This window comes from Manacus vitellinus, unplaced genomic scaffold (assembly GCF_001715985.3).
Source record: "Manacus vitellinus isolate BGI_N305 unplaced genomic scaffold, ASM171598v3 scaffold_1_pilon, whole genome shotgun sequence".
In the NCBI taxonomy this organism is placed as follows: domain Eukaryota; kingdom Metazoa; phylum Chordata; class Aves; order Passeriformes; family Pipridae; genus Manacus; species Manacus vitellinus.
The window spans coordinates 42756890-42776984 of NW_021939396.1; the positions used below are offsets into that span (position 1 = coordinate 42756890).

General features: G+C 34.2%; 1 protein-coding gene across 1 annotated transcript in view; it reads left to right on the plus strand.

Annotated features, from left to right (window-relative positions):
• Positions 1-20095, plus strand: part of CCDC178 (coiled-coil domain containing 178) — a 175719-nt gene that overhangs the window by 102746 nt on the left and 52878 nt on the right. The window contains 3 exon segments of the mRNA XM_029959377.1: positions 2951-2962; positions 11929-11942; positions 15599-15742. Coding sequence (XP_029815237.1) covers positions 2951-2962; positions 11929-11942; positions 15599-15742 — 170 coding nt within the window.

Sequence of the window (20095 nt, forward strand, 5' to 3'; positions counted from 1 at the left end):
TCTTGTTTGTACTCTCTTTGGAATAAAATGGCCTGAATTACGGGGTCAGATCATCCTGAGCTTTATGGCAAAGAAGTTTTCAGTTCAGTGGTAATCTAGTTAGTCTTTGGACATGAAGTCCAAGAGAGAGACTTTGAGAAAACTGGAAATCTACACATTTACTTTGTGGAGATGTTATATGATTTTAATGTGAGGTGTAGTAGTCCATGTAGAAACAATCCCTGTCTAATGGTATCTGCTAACTTTCTTATTGTTGCTTTATAGATAGCTTTGACATAGTGGTATATTATGCATGTCTAGGCCTTTGTTGGGATGTTAATAGTGAGAGTGAAGTTTGACAGATTGGATGTGCCATTAATCTTACACTGGAGTAGTGATACTATACTGCTGATGGCTCAAATGCTTGTAAACTGCATTAAGGATTGCTAGAGTTTTGGTGTTCTGTTGTGTTCTTTTTAATATTGCTCTTGCATATATGCAATCTCAAATTCTAATACTCACATTTAAGTCTATTTAAATATTTACTAGCTGATTTGTCCAGAGCACCAGAAAGGTTTCCTTCTAAAGACTTTTTACATGCAATATTTAGATCAGTGGCAGGCAATTATTTCAATTAGAATTATCTTAACTATGTAGCACTTTCATCTCAAACAATTCCAAAATGCTTTACAAACTGTCACAATTTATACACAGCTTGCTTTATCCGCTGCTGAAGTGCAGCCACCCTGGGTGAAACACAGCAACTATTCAACACTGCACAGCGGCTTGGGGCTGGAAATTGAGGATCTCTCTGTATTTGTAATTGCAGTGGGAAATTAGGTAGGCTGAATGTAATTACCTGAGCTGGAATTTGGCCAGCAGACTGAAGTTAACACACCTACTCTTCTGAAGAGTTCCCTGGGATTGCTAATGACCAATTTGGGTAGGACCTTCCATTTATATCTCATCTAAAAGAAAACTCCTACAGGAATACAATGCCCCTAGCACCATTTTTGTGCACACCTATTGCACTGACAGGAAGAAAGGAGGAGAGCTGGCATGTGACATGTACTTGGGATTAGCAGTTATAGAGCTCAGAAAATATATTATTCAGTTAACATTTATATTTTTCTTTTTTTTAAGTTTGCTGGGTGAGTAGGGTTGGATAACTACCTTAAGTGAGAACATGTATAATGCAGGAATTACAGAACATTTATATATCTATAAGGCCTTCTGTGAGAAGCACATCATATTTCTTACACTTTTGGCTGAGGCGTAGAAAAGATTAAGTTTACTTAATTGTCCTCATTGTATTCCTTTTTATTATCCATGTAGAATGAGAAGCTTTATATTAAAGCTGTTTTGTATGGTGCATTTCAATGTATATAATAGGCACCTATAGAGGTTAATCAATATAAATTAGTAGCTGGCATAATTATGTGTGCCCAATCCTGATGAGGTATGAACTAAAAAAGCTCTAAAAATTCATCTGGAAAGAGAATTTTTGATACTTGTTTAATCTTTCAAAAGCAGAAGGAGTTTTCTGAGGCAAGGATGTTGTTTGCCTATAGTAGTGTTTGTGAGTATATGTCTTGTAGACTTTCCTACTCACTCCTACTTCCTTTCCTAAAAAGTAAAATTTTTCCTCAAGTGTTACTGAAAAATAACTGGGAACAAGAGTCATATGGGGATTTTTATGTGATACCATGCTAAATAACGCTATACATTGTGTTCCTCATAAATTCCAGACATGTAGTCATTCTCCAAGTGCGTAGATTTTCAAAGAAAATATGTTCTGTGAATTACAAATAATTGCTGTCCTTTCTCTGAAGTTCACATAAAATGAACTGAAATGATCCCACTGAATTGCAGAGCAAAACCAGTGGGTATATTTTCAAGAGTTAAATTAAAATATGAGATAACAGAAGAAAGAGCTTGAAAATAGAAAAGCTGAGCGTACCATCTTCTTTAGGTAGCATAGATAGCTCTAGAATAAGCTAGTGGACTTCATGGTGTATGAGGAATAAGCCATTAGATAGTTCCTTAACTGTATTGAAAACAGTGAACAAATAGGTTATAATTTTGTTATTAAATTTTTGCCATATCATTGTTTTCATATGATATGAATATAAAAGCCCCCATATTTTCCTTTTACATTTACGCAGCAATGGTATATAATATAAAGTATATTCTCTGAGATGTTCAATGCCAGTATCCTCTGGCATCAGTTGTTAGGTGGTCAAATATCAGAATTCTATTAATATCAGAAATCTATTACATTATTACAGTAATGTACTGTACTGAGACATTCTCTGAGGGAGGTGACATGAGATTTTGGCCAGTCATAATTAAAAACAAAGTTTGAAAGAATTTTGGGGATCAGCCTTTTGTCCAGAGAGAAAGGGAGAAACTAATGTCCAAGAGGAGTAACCAGATGGGTTAGCGTCTTGGTAAAAGTTAGTGAGTTTGTATGAGTGGCTATCCTCATTTTTGTTACAGTACTACAAAACATGGCAGTAGAATCTTTCCCCCCCTGGCATGTAGATTGTGGGAGAATGAATCCTGGAAAGAAAGACTCTAGAGGCAGGTCTATCACAGCAGCAGATCTCCAGGATCAAGTGGAGTGGAGAAACATTGACTACTTGCATTTTTATTGTACGGTTCTCCCCTGAATTATGTAATCCCCCTTACCCACGTGGTCCCCCTGTACAGCGTCATGTTGTCTCCCCTCCTCAAAGAGGTCCCCACCCCTGCACAAGCATTACTGGTTGTCTCCTCTGTTTCTCCCCAATCCCTGGTTTGTTACTGGACTTTGGTCCTCCTGTATCCCCCACTGGTTAGCAGAGCCCTCAAGCCACTCCCTTTCTCCCGGACCTTTGCCCAATCATGTTCCTCTTTCTAAACCCTCCCCTGGAAACCTTAAAAGCCTATGGGAGTTTTGAACAAACAACTTTTTGCCGCTAGAATCTAGAGAAGAAACCTCGTGGCTCTTTCCTCCTGGTGAAGGGCGATCACGCCACAGGAACCCTCTCTGAGAAGCTGCTAGCAAGCAGCTGCAAGCAATCAGCTCTGTCAGCAGAAGAACTAGTTCTTCCAAAGTCAGCAAAGTCTAGCTTCTGCTGAAATAGAGTCATCTGTGACAGTTTTCTGATAAGGAGTGAAGGAATAAGCTTCAGACCTTTATGACTCAACTATCACAGATAATGTTCTTTCCAGGTAGCTTCTTTTTCTTGCTTCCTTACTTTCGCTTTAGTCACAGAGTCAGTATTTCTATATACTTTTCCATACTTCATATACGAAAACTGGAAGTGTTTTCCACTTTGATATCTAGGGAATTCTTTGTTATTGTAGAAGGAAAACTAACCTCTTAAGATGATGTGTAAAATCATTCATATTAATTGCTGATGTGGACATGGCCTTCTCTGCCTGAATACATAAACTGAATATGAAATATTTCAAGGCGTCTTGTCGAACAACTGAAATACAGCCTTTTGCTCTCACTGGAATGTACCCATCAGAGCTGAAGCTGTATCAGCGGTGTTGCTAAAAAATGCTTCCATTCTTTATGTCTCCTGAAGCTTTTTCTATATTCTTATCAACCACTGCAGTAATACTGAGGAAGACTCAAAGCTAATGCAGCATGTGATAGAGTGATTCTATTTGCTTCAAGAACTCAGCAACTGCTCCTGTGATGATTGTGGATATGGGAACTTACTGCTTGGAGCATTCACGTTACAAATACGTACATCACTCAAAGATAGAGAAAGGTACCACTTTCTGATCACTGAAGTTCTTCAGGTTTTGTAATCCACATATAAATTATTCTTATCCTTGTATCCCTCCTTTCCTATCCTTGAACAATCTTCTTTTTTTTTCCTTAGGATTCTATAGTAGAGTACAAAATGACATTTTGTGTAGCTCCTTTTGCCTGTTTATGCGCTGACCATGTTCTCGTGACACTGAAAGAGATCTCTTCTTTAGTTGTGACAGCACATCCACACACAGACGAGGGTAAAAGTACATTTAGGAGGTATTTCTCAAAAAGTTTTCTGATAGTTGCCCTTTTTTGGTCCTGGGTTTGATTCTGAAATTGTTTGTAGAACATGCTGGTTTGTGCATTTACTTTAACATTCCTAAAACTCAACTTTGGCTTATCCCAAACATAGGAATGTAGTTTCTTTCTCAGTAACCATGTCTGTGAGTTCAGTTGTGTTAACTACATTGAAGCTACAAGAACGAGCAAATTAGACTGAGTTACTGTTTTTATGTGAACAAGTACAATTGCTGTGCCATTATTGTAGAAAATGACACTTCTGAAGAGAATGAGCAGTACTAAAAACCAAAACAGTTGCAGAAAAGCAGGGACTTTGTTGTTAGAAAAAACAGCTGGCTTTACAATTACTGTTATATCAGTATTGGATCTAAATATATCCTGAAGTCCAATGACAATTATTTTGAACAGGCTATTTAATATATGAATGTTTTCTATAATATAAATAAAATTATTATATACATTATCTCCAGAAAAAATAATTAAATGTATTCATTATTTAAATAATTTCTGAGATGCTGTTTGATGCAATAACTAAAAAATGTAGAAAAAAATGTAGAACTATTGTGTGTCTGTATACATGTTATAGGTACTTGCTTAGAAGATATATTAAATACCCATGTACCCTGTTTTATACAGAAAATGTCAGATTTCACACATCTGTTGAACTGACATGATTCTGTAAAATTCTAATGAGGAAAAATAGCTACTCAGTTTAAAATATTTGCTATAGTTGTCTTTTTTTGTTTATAAGAGTTACTGTAAAATGGTAATCTGATTTGAAAAGTTCCAGGAACTTTTGCCACTATGTGGAAAAGTGTTTTTCTTTTCAGAGCATTATCAGTTTTTTAAAATCAGTGTTTAATAAAGAAGCCTCACTACTAAGTCTTTAACAATCTCATGTAAGTAGTTTGTATGAAATGTTGCAATTTACATAAACTATTATTATATTTTCATTTTATACAGTTACTGCACCAGATTTTATGAGACTGTTTATGATTTGAAGTTTGGCTTCTTTGAGGCTTAATCTGAATGGTGACATATGCTGTACAATGAACATCCGGTGGAAGTTGTTATAACCTTCTGTCTCTTAGTGGGTTTTTTCTGATATTGATACCTTTGGGGTTTTTTTTCTCCAGTAAGTGTTGTCTTCACATGCAGTGGCCAATGACAAAACTGTTTTGGAAGATTACTTCTCATAAAACTTGACCATGTTCTTGGTGTCTTTATGTGATTGATCTCAGTGTCCTGCATCTTTTCTGCTGTTCATATGTTGGGGACCATCATAATATTTATGTTGTAGGTTTTAGACAACGAAGGTTTACATAAAAAGACAAATCTCAAATTTCACTCTAAAGAAGACAACTGAAAGGAAAACTCCTAATCTCTGTTTCTTGGAATGTCTGCCAAGGACTCTCTGTTGGGTTGGGGAATAAGAATAAGATAATCTTTCAGGTGTCCTGTTAGCAAGATTCTAGTATGGTAGAGAGAGTGTGAGGTGCAAACATAACTGTACAGACGACCTCAATATTACATTGATGGAGAGCTGAACTATGCTCTTACTGGTGTATTTTACCTGGAATGCAGACTTGTTCTAATTTAAATTCTGATATTCTATTAGATTATAGTCATAATATAGTCTATGTTTAAAATTCAACTTCCATAATATTTAAGGATACAAGATGCTTCTGAGGTTTTTATTGAGAAAGGTGATGGAGTTGACAGAAAAAACCTGTCATTTATAAAAATTAAGTTTTGTTCAATCTTTCATTATATGTTTAGTTTTGGTTAGTGAAGGTTTTCTAAACTGTCTTTTTTCAAAATTTTAAACCGCCTATTGGAGCAGAGAGCAGCAGAGATGCATTCTCTGTTATTTAAAAAATCTGGAAAGAATAAGGTGAGGAGAAGAGATTTTTTTCTGCTTCATCTTGAAATGAAAGAGGTGTTTTCTTCATTGTAAAAGATAAAATAAATCTTTTAAGGTAGTTTATGCACTATAAATATTACAGTACGTGTTTTTATCTTCTTAATTATATCAATATTAGCAAAAGAAATAAAAGTAAATAAGTCAACAGTTCTCCAACGTCAGTTAATTGCTTTTATTATGATTGTTTGTATAGACATGACTACAAAAAATGCAGTGGTCAAGAAAATTTCAGCTGAGAAGTCCACTGGGCATCAGTCATGCATTATCACTATGGCAGTGTTCAGGAAAGCCAAATGGCTTGTCCATAGACCAAAGTACATAACTGACATTAGCCAAAATATTCTTCTACAGCATTTCATTTAGAGCATTACTTTAGAACAAAATATCAATGTTGATTTCCATCAGGGGATTAGTTAGTAGTAATAATTTTTCAAAGAATTATGAAAACTTCTGGGTGCCAAGTATGAAAGCTGATTCCTCTAACTGTGTGGAAATGAAAATAGATAAATTTCAAAACCATAATTAAATGCTAATATTTTTATGGTTGATTACAGTGTTTTTAAAAATAAAATACGTTATTCTGTAAAATAAAAAAATAAAATAAAAAAATAAAATCCAGTTTATTTTTTATGTTTCAAGTAATGAAAGAACAAAATATTTTTTAGTTTCCAATTAATTTAATAGAAATTCAAAACAGCTTCCTTTATTTGCACCTTTGTCACTTCAGAGTCAATGTGGTCATATGAAAGATGTGTAGAAGTAACAGATATTGTGTTGAATATTGCTGTTTACTTCTTTGATACCTTTCTCACTTTAATTTTTACAGCTGTAAAATTGAAAGAACATTTGGTTTTGCATTAGCATCAGAATAAGGAGGTTTATTATTTATTTGCTTCATCTACTCTGCATAGTGCCATTATTGCAAAAATATTAGTCTTTGTAATGACAAAAAGAAAGTGTGTATCTAATGACCTTACTGTGAGTAATTAGTGATACAGATTTGTCCATTCCTAAATATATAAGAAAATGGAGAGCCTTTATAAATCTTTAACAGGTCATAGTAATATAAATAAATGGACATTCCCATGCAGTTTCATCTTTTCCAAAATAGCATTGCAAGTGAAGTTCTCCCTCATAACATGCTCTAAAAATATTGGCAGGTATATATAATCAAACTGTGATGATATAGAAGAAAAATTAATGATGCAATAATAGGGAAATAAGTTTGTGTTTAACAGTCTAAAACTATGTTATGCAGAAAACAATAATGAAATCATAAACTCTTTTCTTTTTTTCTCTTCAGACAAAGCATATAAACTTAAGTATAGAGGATAATGTAGGATTGAAAAAGTTCATAATTCTATGTAATTTCAAAATCTTTTTTGTATTTATATCAATTTTAGCCTGAGTTTTAATACTCAGTGAATGTGAAATTGTATTTCATTATATTTATAGATTGAGTTTAGTCCAAACTAGTAGCTTTTACTTTTTGTGAAATAAAAACTTTCTGCATGGAAAAGTCAGCAACACTGAGCCTAAATTCAGTGTTAATGTTTTAGATTACATAACACACTTTGAAGGACCACGTTTTTATTCCTTGTTTTCACACTATTCTCAATAAACGTAAATGTTGGTTTTAAAGCAAATATATTTAAAAAAAAAAAATCTATTGTGATATAAAGGCATTTTGCTATCCAATGCATAACTCTAAAGAATCTGCTCTTTATCTTTTCTGGTCTTTGAATGATTGATGTTTTCTTCCATTAGCATTCAGAACCAATGGATTGGATGAGATCCTCTTTAATCTTCTTCCCTGAATTACTGGCACCTTATATCATAACAATTGCTTATAATTAACTTGTAATAAAAACTCCTAAAGTTACACTTTTCCATAGTTAGCAGCACTGTTCCATAGTTAGCATCAGACTCAAGACCTGTTTCCTCTTCCTTTTTGTTTTATAGTCTGTCGTCATTCATGTTTTCTGCAACAGCAGTATAATTTATTCAATTCCTTTTTGTCTTCGAACTTTGTGTTCTGCTTACTTTAACACTTTTTTATTTTTCACTTCTGTGTAGTCACTAATTCTGAAGTCAGTGTGCATTCTGAAGCTTTATTCCTGACACCACTGGTGGAGTCAGTGACCCCTACTACCTGAAGGCGTCGTGCTTGTGCTTCCAGTTCAGTGCTTTGATACCAATCTGTTGCCATGATATCAAGAAAGAAAAGAACTGTATCTTACTTAAGTGACATATCCGGGTTGCTGCCAGCAAATCCGTACTGAGCCCTAACACAATCATGGCATCAGACACCACGAAGATCTATCTATTATCAGTTCATTTTCTATATCTGCTTATATGATGCCAATTCTTTAGTGTGTTTCCCAACACAATTTTACTTTTTTTTTATTTTCAGAAGTTATTGAAGGGAATTATCAAAACCTTGACATTCATCTCATGTTGGTTCAAGACTCAGAAACTTTCCAGTCTCCTGCATTTCTTTTGAATTCAACTATAAATAATGTATACATGCTTAATAGTAGATGCAGTGCCATATTCTGGCCTTGCAAAATGAAAACAGAAAATGTCCAGTTGCTTCCTAAATATCTTGACTATTGCTTTTCTCCTGCTGAACATCTGCAATCATGACAGATCACAAAATTTAAGTTGAGGCAAAATTCCAGTCGTAGACAAAGCTCTCCTCCATCCTTGATTCTTTCAATAAGAAAAACTGATTTGTCTCCTATGCACAACAAAATTAGTTAATTGTCAAGCAGCACTATTAGGGTACATTTCTATTCAGCAGGGCAGGAACACATTTCAAAATTTTGATAGACACAAGACAGATACTCAAGTCTTACGTTCTAAAAGACAGCTCGTTCTTCCAGTTCAAAGCTTCTTTAAATGTAGCTATCGACAGACCTGATGGTGGAGTATATGCAAAATTCTCTAGAGTTTCATTGAAATCTTCAGAAGAAGAATTCTAGAACACACACTTCTTGACTTTTAAAGAGATTGGACTTCACAAAGGAAAAGATTCCCCCCTGTAATCAGTGTTTCTTGATTGTCGATAAAGATAGGACTAAAAATGAGTAATCAGTTGTGAGATCTGTTCAAATCTTTCTTTAACAGTAATAAATTTAATACACTGCTATTTAGCCAGAGCCATTTATGGTTCTTTTATAGGTGTTTTGATCCCAGGTTGAGTCCTGAAAATTCTGTCAGCAGTAGCAAGCAGATCATCAGATTGCACATGTGTTTCTGATTCTCATTTTTGCAATCTGGAGGTAGATACCTTCATCGGGAAGAGCCCAACTAGATTCTAATTTTTTTCTTTCACATCTAAAAAATCAGTGTCACTACATACCCTGTAAAACAGACTGCTTTCCAGCCTTTAAACTGGTCTCTACCTTACCACCAGGTAGAGTATTTCTAGTACTTCAAATTTTTGCCTTTTTTTTTTTTTTTTTTTTTTTTTTTACATCTTCTGCACCAGTGTAATCATGGCTAAAGGGTACATCAACATAAAATAATCTTAGAACATTCAGGTCTTATTCTATAACCATGAATTCTTTTTATTGTCAATAAAATTTAGTTCATGTGCCAAAAACTAACTTTGGAGAGGTCAAGAATATTTCATATATAGGAAAGACTGTCTATGAAGAAAAATATTTTCCAGCTTTGGCTCACGTGAAGAATTGTATACTATTGTATAGTATTACATACCACTTATTTTGGAATACTTGTAATGTAAAGCAGACAGGTCTGTGCTTATATTTGCCTATATTATTTTAGTAGCTTTATTATTTTAGTAGCATTTTGTTCATTATTATTTTATCAACATTTATTATTTGTATAACTCAACATCCACATAAATTTTTTCCCAAACATTTAGTGCATATCTGGATTTATTCCCCATATTAATTCTCCATTTGAGTCCTTATAAGAATTAAACTTGTGTTTTTTTCCAAACTGTTGGAATTGTCATTTGAAGTGCTGTGTTATCAGTGGAAGGCTACTTGAAGTTACTGTTACTTTACTTTGCAGATACAAAAAATGCAACTTGTCAGAAAATATTTAACATCATATTCTATTGGAAGAATAATTAATTTGTTAAAAATGGTCTTTAGCAAATTATTAAAAAATATGATCTCTCACTTCTCTCTGTCAGTCTGAGTCTATAATTAAACATGCATTTTCTAAAATTCTGCCCAAACATACAAAAAAAAATTCATGCCACAGATGTAAAAAGATATTGTCTTTCAGATGAAGAGTTAGTTTCAGCAACTCTGGACTATGTGGAGTTTTTTTGCTTTGGCTGAGGATACAGGGGAAGACCTGTTTCAGCTCAGAGACCGTCAAAATCTGTATTAGATCAGTATGTAATATCAACAACATAAATCCTCTGACTCGTGTTAGAGCTTGTTCAAGCAGGGCTCAGCTGTTTGCACTCTGTACCTTAAAAGGGTTGCAGCTGTAGAGATTTACTGAGTAGCTACATGATCCTTGGTGCATAAATTACCAAATATCAAATGCTGGTTGCAGCATCAACAGAAGATCAGAAGTAGGGAGAGTGAATCACTGATTATATCAGCTCAAATTCTGTTGTATCTTCTGTGACTTGTAGAGCCCAAACTATTTTCTGATAAGTATTAGTTGCATCAATCAATCCTCAGACAGGGAAAAAACCCAGCACCTCAGGCTTGCTTTACAAGAACTTTCTTTGCCAAAGCTGGGAGACTTGTCAACTCTAATACAATGATCTCGTGGCACTTGCTATCACCGTGTTTCTTATGCCCTGGGAAGGAACACATTTGATGTGTAACAGACGCTATTGGAAAAACTTTGCTAAGCTGCTCCGGGGAAGGTCTGTGGAGTTTGAGGGGCAGATGCACATTAACGCAGTAAATTTAAGATAAATTATTTCTTATTTTGGTGTTCATATTATGAACAGGATATTTTACACCTACAAAAGAAACGCTCATTCTTGCCTCAGGAAACCATTTTCATTCCTCACAACATCAAGTTTAAGTACTATAGCCAATTAATATAGATCCTTTAATAATTAGTTTATTGTGCTGATGCACCTGATTGTCAAAATCAATCGTTCTTATCTTTCAAATAAAACACTGCTGTCAGAGTGACCATTCGAAATGACAATTGACCCTGTAAACCACAAGGATTTATATCATGTTTATGGGTATATCATTATGTTGACAAAATCATTGATCTTAAGATTTGTCTCTACAATTCTTTACATAGAACCATAAAAAAATTCTTGGATCGCTTGCAACACAAAGTGATTGGATTTTCTCCTAGAAATTGTATGTCCCTTTTAAATCTCTGTTTTTGATATTCAGAAGAATCTGTACACCTTAACTACACATAGTGCAAAGAAATATCTTTCATTTGTTTTTAACATGGCCTCTGATAGTCTCACTTCGTTTCTCTAAGCTGTGACTGAAGTTTCATTTCAGTGAAGAGCCATTAAGAAATTCCCCTGAATTACAGGGTGTCTTCCACCAAAAAAAAAGGTAACTTCATCTGAAAATAGAAATGTTGAAAATTTCTTCTTATATTTTGAATTTAATTTCCAGAATGTTTGAAGAGGTCAAATGTACCAGTAGACAAAGACTTATGTACTAGAAGTCTGATCAAGTTTTGCTAAGGAGCAAAAGAACGAACACAAGAATTGTGGTGCTTTTTATTAGTTCACAAGTCTAAAAATTCAGAAGTTTTAGTGCCAGAGATAAAAAAAACCCAAATGTCAGAATCATCTACCTGAATATCTTATGACCAGTTTTGACATTCATATCCCTGTGTTCCTACAATAGCAGAAAGAGGTGTGGTATATATTCTCACATGCCAAGTTTGATCACAGTTTGACCGGTTCATCTCTTTTGTAAAGAAAGAATACTCCTTAAGACTTTTTTTTTCTGCCTATATTCTGGGAAATCCTCTGTAGAAATGTCAGTGAGTGACAGTCAGGTATTTAAAGGACGTGTGCTTTTTACTTTCTGAACTTCATCTCGTCTTTCAGAGGAGTGAGTGAGAGAAAAAGAACCATTTTACTTTATCTGTCTCAGCTGACATAAGCTATGGAATGAAGCAATTTTGGGGACTGGACAACAAGTATAACTGGCCATATTTGGAGAAGGCTATTATCTTCTTTGGTATGTTGTTTTATGTTGCTGAGAATTCAACTGCGCTGGGCAGGGCATGTCTCCAGGATGAAGGACACCACCTCCCCAAGATCTTGCTTTACGGTGAACTTGCCTCCTGATGCCGCAAGAGAGGAGCCCCGAAGAAAAGATACAAGGACTCCCTGAAACAACATCTCAGCCTCGACCACACTGATCATCGTAACTGGTCTACTCTGGCCTAAAATCGGGAGGCCTGGAGACACACCATCTACAACGCAGCTGTTTCCTTTGAGAACACATGCAGGACCACTCTCAAGAAGAAAAGACAACGCAGAAAGAATCGTATCCTGCTGAATACACCACCTAAGGAGTCTTTCTGCTGTGCCTTTTGCAATCGGATATGTCTATCTCATATCGGCCTCATAAGTCACCAGCGTGCCTGTAACAAACGTGGATAGAGCCTTCCTAAATTTTCGTTCGCCAAGCCCAGCCGTGACGATGATGTTGTTATTCATTCTCAAAATGTCTGGACCATTTTAAATCATACAAAACAGTAGTACTTCACTGGTTTGTAGTAAGGTATTGGTGAAAAATACTGTATTGATGTTCATAGTCTACAAGAAAACTTTTCTGTCATTTTCCCATATTCCTTATATATGTGAAAGTACTGTGATGTTGAAAATATTACGTTTGCAGGTATTACATGTAAACATATTAACATCAAGCAGTCTGCATTTTCTAAGGAAGCCTAAAAAAGAGGTTTCACTGCTGCCCAAATATTAATCAAGAAGATAATCACATCTTACTCCCTAAAAGTTTTGTTTTATTATTTTGAGATTTCTGATAGACACATAGTGTTATAAAATTTTAATGATGTAGAGATTGACAGTTCTGTACAGGAATAATTTTTAGATTTAGTTGCGTAACCATGACTAGCTTCTAGACAAAGTTCTTAGAAATTCTGTATAAATACAGAAACAAAAGTTAATAACCCTTTGATTAAAACATAGTAAAAGTTGTAAAATTGTTGTTAATATTCTGTCTTAGGAACTCCCAAAATTCATTTAGTTCCAAGGGAAGGCCAGGGACTTTTTCAGGCATGCTGCTATTTCCCTTGGATAGTTTTGTCTTTAAAAGGTGAAACACTAAATTATCCACTTGGGAACAGGTTCTGAAAACACACGATTCTTTAATATTATACATTGGGACTCCAGAAGAACTCAGACTTTATTAGTCCACTAATTCACAAGATTTTTTTCAGAGACATGGCAGATACTAAAGCATAGTCTGAATTTTACCAAATTTCCCTAGACCTCCTAGGTTCTGGGAAAACTTGTAGCTATAATATAAGGCTGAAATGTTTATTGTTACAGAAATCTTCCCAATATGTATTTAAGTTTCCTTTCCAAAGACAGCTTAACTAGCAGCAACAGGGTCTTTTTTAGGATTTTAATAAAAATAGTGATTTGAATGTGGGAAAATTAATCTAAACTCCTTTATGCTCAAAATATATTTTTTTCTGCCTCAGACATGCATCTTTTGACTTAAACTGTTTCCTCTTTAAGGGGAGAAGAGCAGCAGATAGGTAAACAGATAACATGTAATATTTTTCTTTGAAAAATAAACCCGAAATTATTTACAATTCCTTTCTCTGGATTTTGGTGAGACAACTACCGGGACAGGTGGTTGCCCCCCACCGCCTGTGGTAGCACTGCACTCACTGCTTCAGACTGTCAAGCCAGAGGGCTACCCTTGCTCCTGCTGGGCCGACAGGCTCCATCCAGGGAGCAGACGATGGTGACATTTGCTCCAACTGCTCTAGCGGTTCTGCTAGCTCTGCTTTTCTGCAAGGGTACACATGGTTCTGCGAGTGGGATTACAGAGAGCTCTCTTGTATAAAAGAGACTCTTAATCAGACTCCTCTACCTTTAAAAGCTTTCAGACTCTGACTTTTGCATTAGAAGACTTTAAATTATTGCCTTAGATTAGGGCAGCCACTCAGCCCATGGACATTTGGGTTTAATTAGTTGTCCAAGGCTTCTACACACTCTCATAATTGTAAACTCTCCTTCACTCCACCTTATAATGTGCAGGTGCTTTTAACAGAAATACCTCCCAAATACACCTGGCAACAATAGACACAAATTGAATAAGTTTCAGGCTCGCTTGATGGTGGGATTTTGTGCTTCTCTCTACTGGATAGCACTCATCACTAGCCATGATGTTTTAAACATACATTTTAAAGCTGTACATTTAAAATATATTAGAAGAAAGATTCTGAAATATTGAAATCAACCATCCTGTTGTTTCATAGTGATGAAATTAAAGGAAGTTCTGAAGGTCAAATCATCATGGCCAGTCTTCACGAACAAAGATTTGGGAAAGGTCATTACCCTTCGAGCCTGCCGGCATGTGGGATTTATTTTGGTGAGACACAGTGTTGCCGCTTGAAGCTGAGGCACCACCCACCCTTTAATTGCCTGAGATTTCTTTCTGCCGGGGTTGAGTGAGCTTGGACGGTGGCAGCGAGGTCCTCAGGACGTAGGTTTGTTTAGAGTGACCTTCTCTTAGATGGATGGCCTTACAGGGCTGACGAGCTCCATCTGCCCGGAGGAGTTCCCTGACTGGGAATCAAACCTGGGCCGCGGCGGTGAAAGCGCCACATCCTAACCACTAGACCACCAGGGGGCCCCTGAAGGTCAAATATTGAAATGACAATATTCAATTAACTTATGGGTAAAAGTCTACTGGGCTCCCTTTCTCCTAAGTGTTTTTAATGGAAAAATGATGAAAATTAGAATAGAATTCTGTGCCAAATATCAATTTAAAAATATAATTAAACCACATTATGCCCTTGGAACCTAGATCAAATTCCTTAGAAAATTCTTTGATGGTTGCAATATTATACAATCAGATAAAGTTCAATCAAAATCAGTCTTAAAGGAATGGAAATTTTTCTTACTATAGAAGCATACATTCAAAACAAATTTAGCTTCACCTGATATCAGATTATGAGTCAAACATTTTTTTAGTCTTTAAATCAAGTTAATCCAATTGGAAACATTAAAATTATTAAAAGAGCACATGAGTATTGCGTTGTGGAAGATTTACAAACAAATTGTAAAATGAGAGTTAGGAAAAATATGACTGAATTTGACATATTCTCTGGCAATTAAGACAATATAATTTCTATGCAGAACAGTCTTCTGTAGTAAGTTAGAGGATGCGTTCTATTTAGTAGTCTCTACTGTAAATATTTACATAATTGTTTTCTGTACAAGTCATTTATTAACAACCTATACTTTACTATAAATTCATTCAGCAAAATCCTAACCACCCAAAACTCATTTACAGTTTTTCCATTTGTTTCACTGGAACCATAATCTTGTCATCTATTTTTTGGAGATGTTCATGAGTCAGGGAAATTGTAGAAGCGTCCAATAATTTCATTTTTTAGAAAGGTGTTTGGCAGTAAGTGTAATCATTTACTTATCTGTTTAGGCTTCTCTGGATCAAATCATTAAAGAAAATCTGTGGTTAGTTCAGGAATATAAAATCTTTCATGAATACTACTCAAACAGTAAAAATCTCACAGAACTCTACAATAGTATCAGGTTGGAAGCTGCTGCTAGAGACCATCAGCTGGTAAGTGTTAATATTGCTCATTCAATTAATTGATCTCATCTCTAAAATTCAATGGATGCAACTATTTAATAACACTAGAATACTTGCAGTAATACCTATCACCATAATTCTCCTTTTCTTCTTGGATATTTCACACTTTCATATTTTCATTTTTTGCTTCCTTGCTGTGGTGGGGTATTTTATTATTTTTACAGAGCAGTTCCTGTAAGGTTCTCAAAATACACTATACATAGATTGCACTTTTGCATCTGAAACGTATTTATTTTTGTATATAAATACATTATACAGTAATTAAAATTTAATTTACCGTTACATAAAACTTCTCCATAAAACACTTTTTTCTGCTAATTATGAGTTTTATGACATTTGTGGTCAGACTCCATAAGCCTTTAATTCAGAAAACAGTCAAGTGAAAATCAAAAAAGGTAAAATCTATGACAATGGACTTGTATGATGGAGATATAGTGACCAGATGTAGTGTTTTATTGACTCACTAGATACAACTTAAAAGATTTTATTTTTTTAATTTAACAGTGCTGTGAAATCTGAGTCAAGTGATATTTTAGAATTCATTGTGGCAATGACAGAAAAAATATTTCCTATTTCTTTTCCTTCTGTTTATACATAGCTCTCAAAATAAAAGCTTATCAGTACCATTGTAATCAATTAAAAATATTGTTCAGGTATTTTAGGTTATTCCTTGATTGCCTTCAATGTCTACATTTTAGGAAATTAATATTCATTTAAGTCATGATCAGACCTTACCTTCATATCAGGAATTTCAGGTAAGAATCTTTATTAACTCAGATGATATGCAGGAACTAGGTTCTGATATATTGGCATTTTAGTCCATTTTCTGGATGGACAGTGTACAAGTGTTCAAATAAATACCTTAAATGTAAAATTCAGATTATTTGCTAGTACTTTACTCTTAGCGTCCATTATATGTCTTATGCCTGTAACTTCATCCATTGCTCATTTTTTCATAATACTGCAGTTAATTGTGCATTGCAAAATTCACTGGATTCAGTTTGGTCCTGACAAATATAAATAAGAAAATCCCTTCCAAGATGTTCTTATTAACTATAGAGCTCTTCTATATTTCAGAACAAAACTCTTTTTAAGTCATATATTCTTAGGCATAACCGCATTTGGAGAAAAAGTTGGAGATTCAAAACTTAAAACCCAAAAGAAATTATTGCCTATCTTTCTTTACCAAGTGAGTGTAAATTATGTTCTGTTGATATGACAGCAGAGGCAATGCTATGAGTATTGAAATGTTTTCTTAAAGGAACTGTATTATATCAGGAATATGAAGGGTTTTTTTCTGCATGAAGAATTAGGGCATACTCTCTTCCAGCCTCTCTACAGAGAAATATACCTGTGTAAGTTTATCAACTGGACCTTTTATTTCTTTGGATGTAAGAATATCTGTTTTCCACATTCTCAGAATTTAATAGTTCTTGGTAATATCTGCAAAAAAGATTTTCCACTCAATAGTTTACCTCTTCTGGACATAGTATGGATGATATTATCATGCATCTCAATGATGTAGTCTGGAAGCAAAAGAAAATTGCAAATGAGCTGGCATATATTATTGCTTTTTCCCCTCTCAATTTGAATACAATAAAATAAACATAGTAAAATATAGCAAAATAGCAATGCAATACCAAAAGGATCTAGTTTCATTAGCAATGCTATATAATAATATTTTTTGCTTTTTAAAATCTTGTTTATGAAGAACATGGTTATGAAGCCCCTATTCCATAGGAGCTTATAATCAGCGTTACAATACATATACTAAGCTTGAGGTAGGAATTAGTGATGGCAATGTTTAGAACTTTGGACAGTCCTCCGTGCCTTTCAGCAGTGGTATGTGTATGAAGAATGGAAATGCTCCTCACAATAGTAATTTAAGGATTACAGAGACAACTTAATCTAATTTCCTTTTTGATAACTCTTCATTTTGTTAAATGAATAGCTAGTCCAACTACTAAAATATTCCTACCATTCTCACATAAAGAAAGTATTTAAGAATTATGACAAAAGAAAAAACCATATTGATTATATACACTATCTATGAAAAGATACATCTTCTTCTCAGGTTTTTGCTAATAAGTGAATTACATCAGCAACAGAAAATCAGTTCTGGAGAAGTGTCAAAGTAACAATTTTTATTGGTGCTCTGCTATATATTTGCACTAGTACAATGAGAGGAACATTCAAGAAGTGTGTTTATCCTCAATTCCTGAGAAGTTGCTTTCCTATATATATAATTACTCAAAATTAGAAGCCAATTTTTACTAATACTTCTGTAAAAGCAAATTGACTTTTTTATTCCATTTTTTTATTATTATTTTTCTTCATTTTAAATGGAAAACACCCACAAAGTGTTCAAGGCCAGGCTGGATGGGGCTTTGAGCAACCTGCTCTAGAGGAAAGTGTTCTTGTCCATGACAGAGGGTTTGGAACTAGATGATTTTTAAGGTTCCTTCCAACCCAAATCATTCTATCATTCTATGACTCTAATGTTTAATTTGATCAAATATCAGTGTAGTCAAATATCACTCTGAACAAGAAAAGTACTTCCCTATAGTTCTTTCAGATACTCTTACTCTCAATTTGTTTTTCTTAGTGGTTTACTCTGAAACAACACTTCCCTCCACAAAGACATTCTTCATATATCCCTTACACCTATATTTTCCAATGGGATGTCTGTCATGGTGAATGTGCTAGCTTCATTGTAAGATTAATCACACATTTCCATTTTTTTCTAGATGACTTTGGAATAAACTCTAATAAGTCTTGATAATGTCTTTAAAGGCATCCTATTTAGTACCAAATATTTTCCCTAAATATTTGGGTTTGAGTGTAGACACTGTGGGGGGTTTTGTTTGGTGGTTTTTGTTTGTTTGTTTTTCAGTGATGATAAGTTATTAGTTTGCACCTGTATATTGTGGTGTGGTAAAATCCTCCGTGTATGAGATTTGTAGATTAGTCTTTATGTGGTAGACAGCAACAAAATCTTGCTTAATACAGCTTCTCCCCTGCAAATATATAGCAGCAGTTTCTTCTGGAAATCTCAATGCGCTAACATATTTGCACCAGGAATATGATTATGCTTTAAAAACAAATCTAGTCATTTACCATATCTTTCTTTTTGCACTGAATAATCTTAGAATATCTAATCAATGAGCAAAATTTGATACTTCTGATGTGTTGTGCTAATGTGTCAGTGGTTATACTGCAGACATCAACTTTTGTTCTCATAGTTAAATTAAGGAAGTTTTCCAAATATAAAGGTATGGAATGTCATTATAACTTAAGAACTTGTATCTGTCCTTAATACTGCAAGCAACATTGTCTTACAAAACATTGATAATTTGGTTTTTTTCACATAACTTTTATGCAAAAGTTATGTGAACTATAATGCAAACTATAATTGCTTTAAAACATAAGTAAAATATTCATTTTTGTATTCACTATCTGCTATCTTCAGGTGGTCATGTTATAGTAATATTTTGGAGGGAGGAGGTCTATTGATTCCTGTTTCTTTTTTAATTTTTTTCTTTTACTTTCTGGATAACTGACATATTATTGCAGTAAAACATATGTAGGGTCAATTCATGCTGAATAGTTATTAGAAACCATGATAACAAAAGTCATTACACTTCAGTTCAGTTTTGACAGTAAAATTTCTGCAACATTATCACAAATCCTCATGCATTAGTGCAATGATCCTTACTATAGTTTCGTATTAGAGTCAAAAGACTGCTGTAGCATGCTTGATACAAAAAGTCATGCAAGTCAAGTGAAGTTCTTTTATGCTTTTATAGATAACATATTTTCACGTCTTGCTCATGCACATATCTGAGTCTGAGCCCTCTTGGATATTTCTGTCTTTAGTATATTTCTCATCTGGGATATGACTGTTTTAAAATAACTGTCTCTGTTGTTTAGAAAGGCCAAATAGAACCCAAAGTAGACCCAACAATGGACATGTTTCAGTTTAGGCAATGAATTCCTTCTGATTTTGTTGTTTCTGTGCACTGACCTAAGAGAAAAAAAAATTAGTTTTCTCATATAAACAAAAAATAATTTCTATCTCTAAATTGTGGTTTTAGTTCACTTATCTGGAGATCTTGGTTTGCTTCATGTCATCACAGTACTAACAAGGAAAGCATGGAAAAAGATTTTGACAAAAATTGCCCCACCCATTCCCAATTTTTTACAAATCTTAAAGGAAAAATAAAACTCTCAAGGATTCATTGTGAAAAAAAAATTATCATAAAAGGAATGCTTATAAAAATAATAAAAGAATTATTATTATCTATTTCTAAATTTAATTTTAAA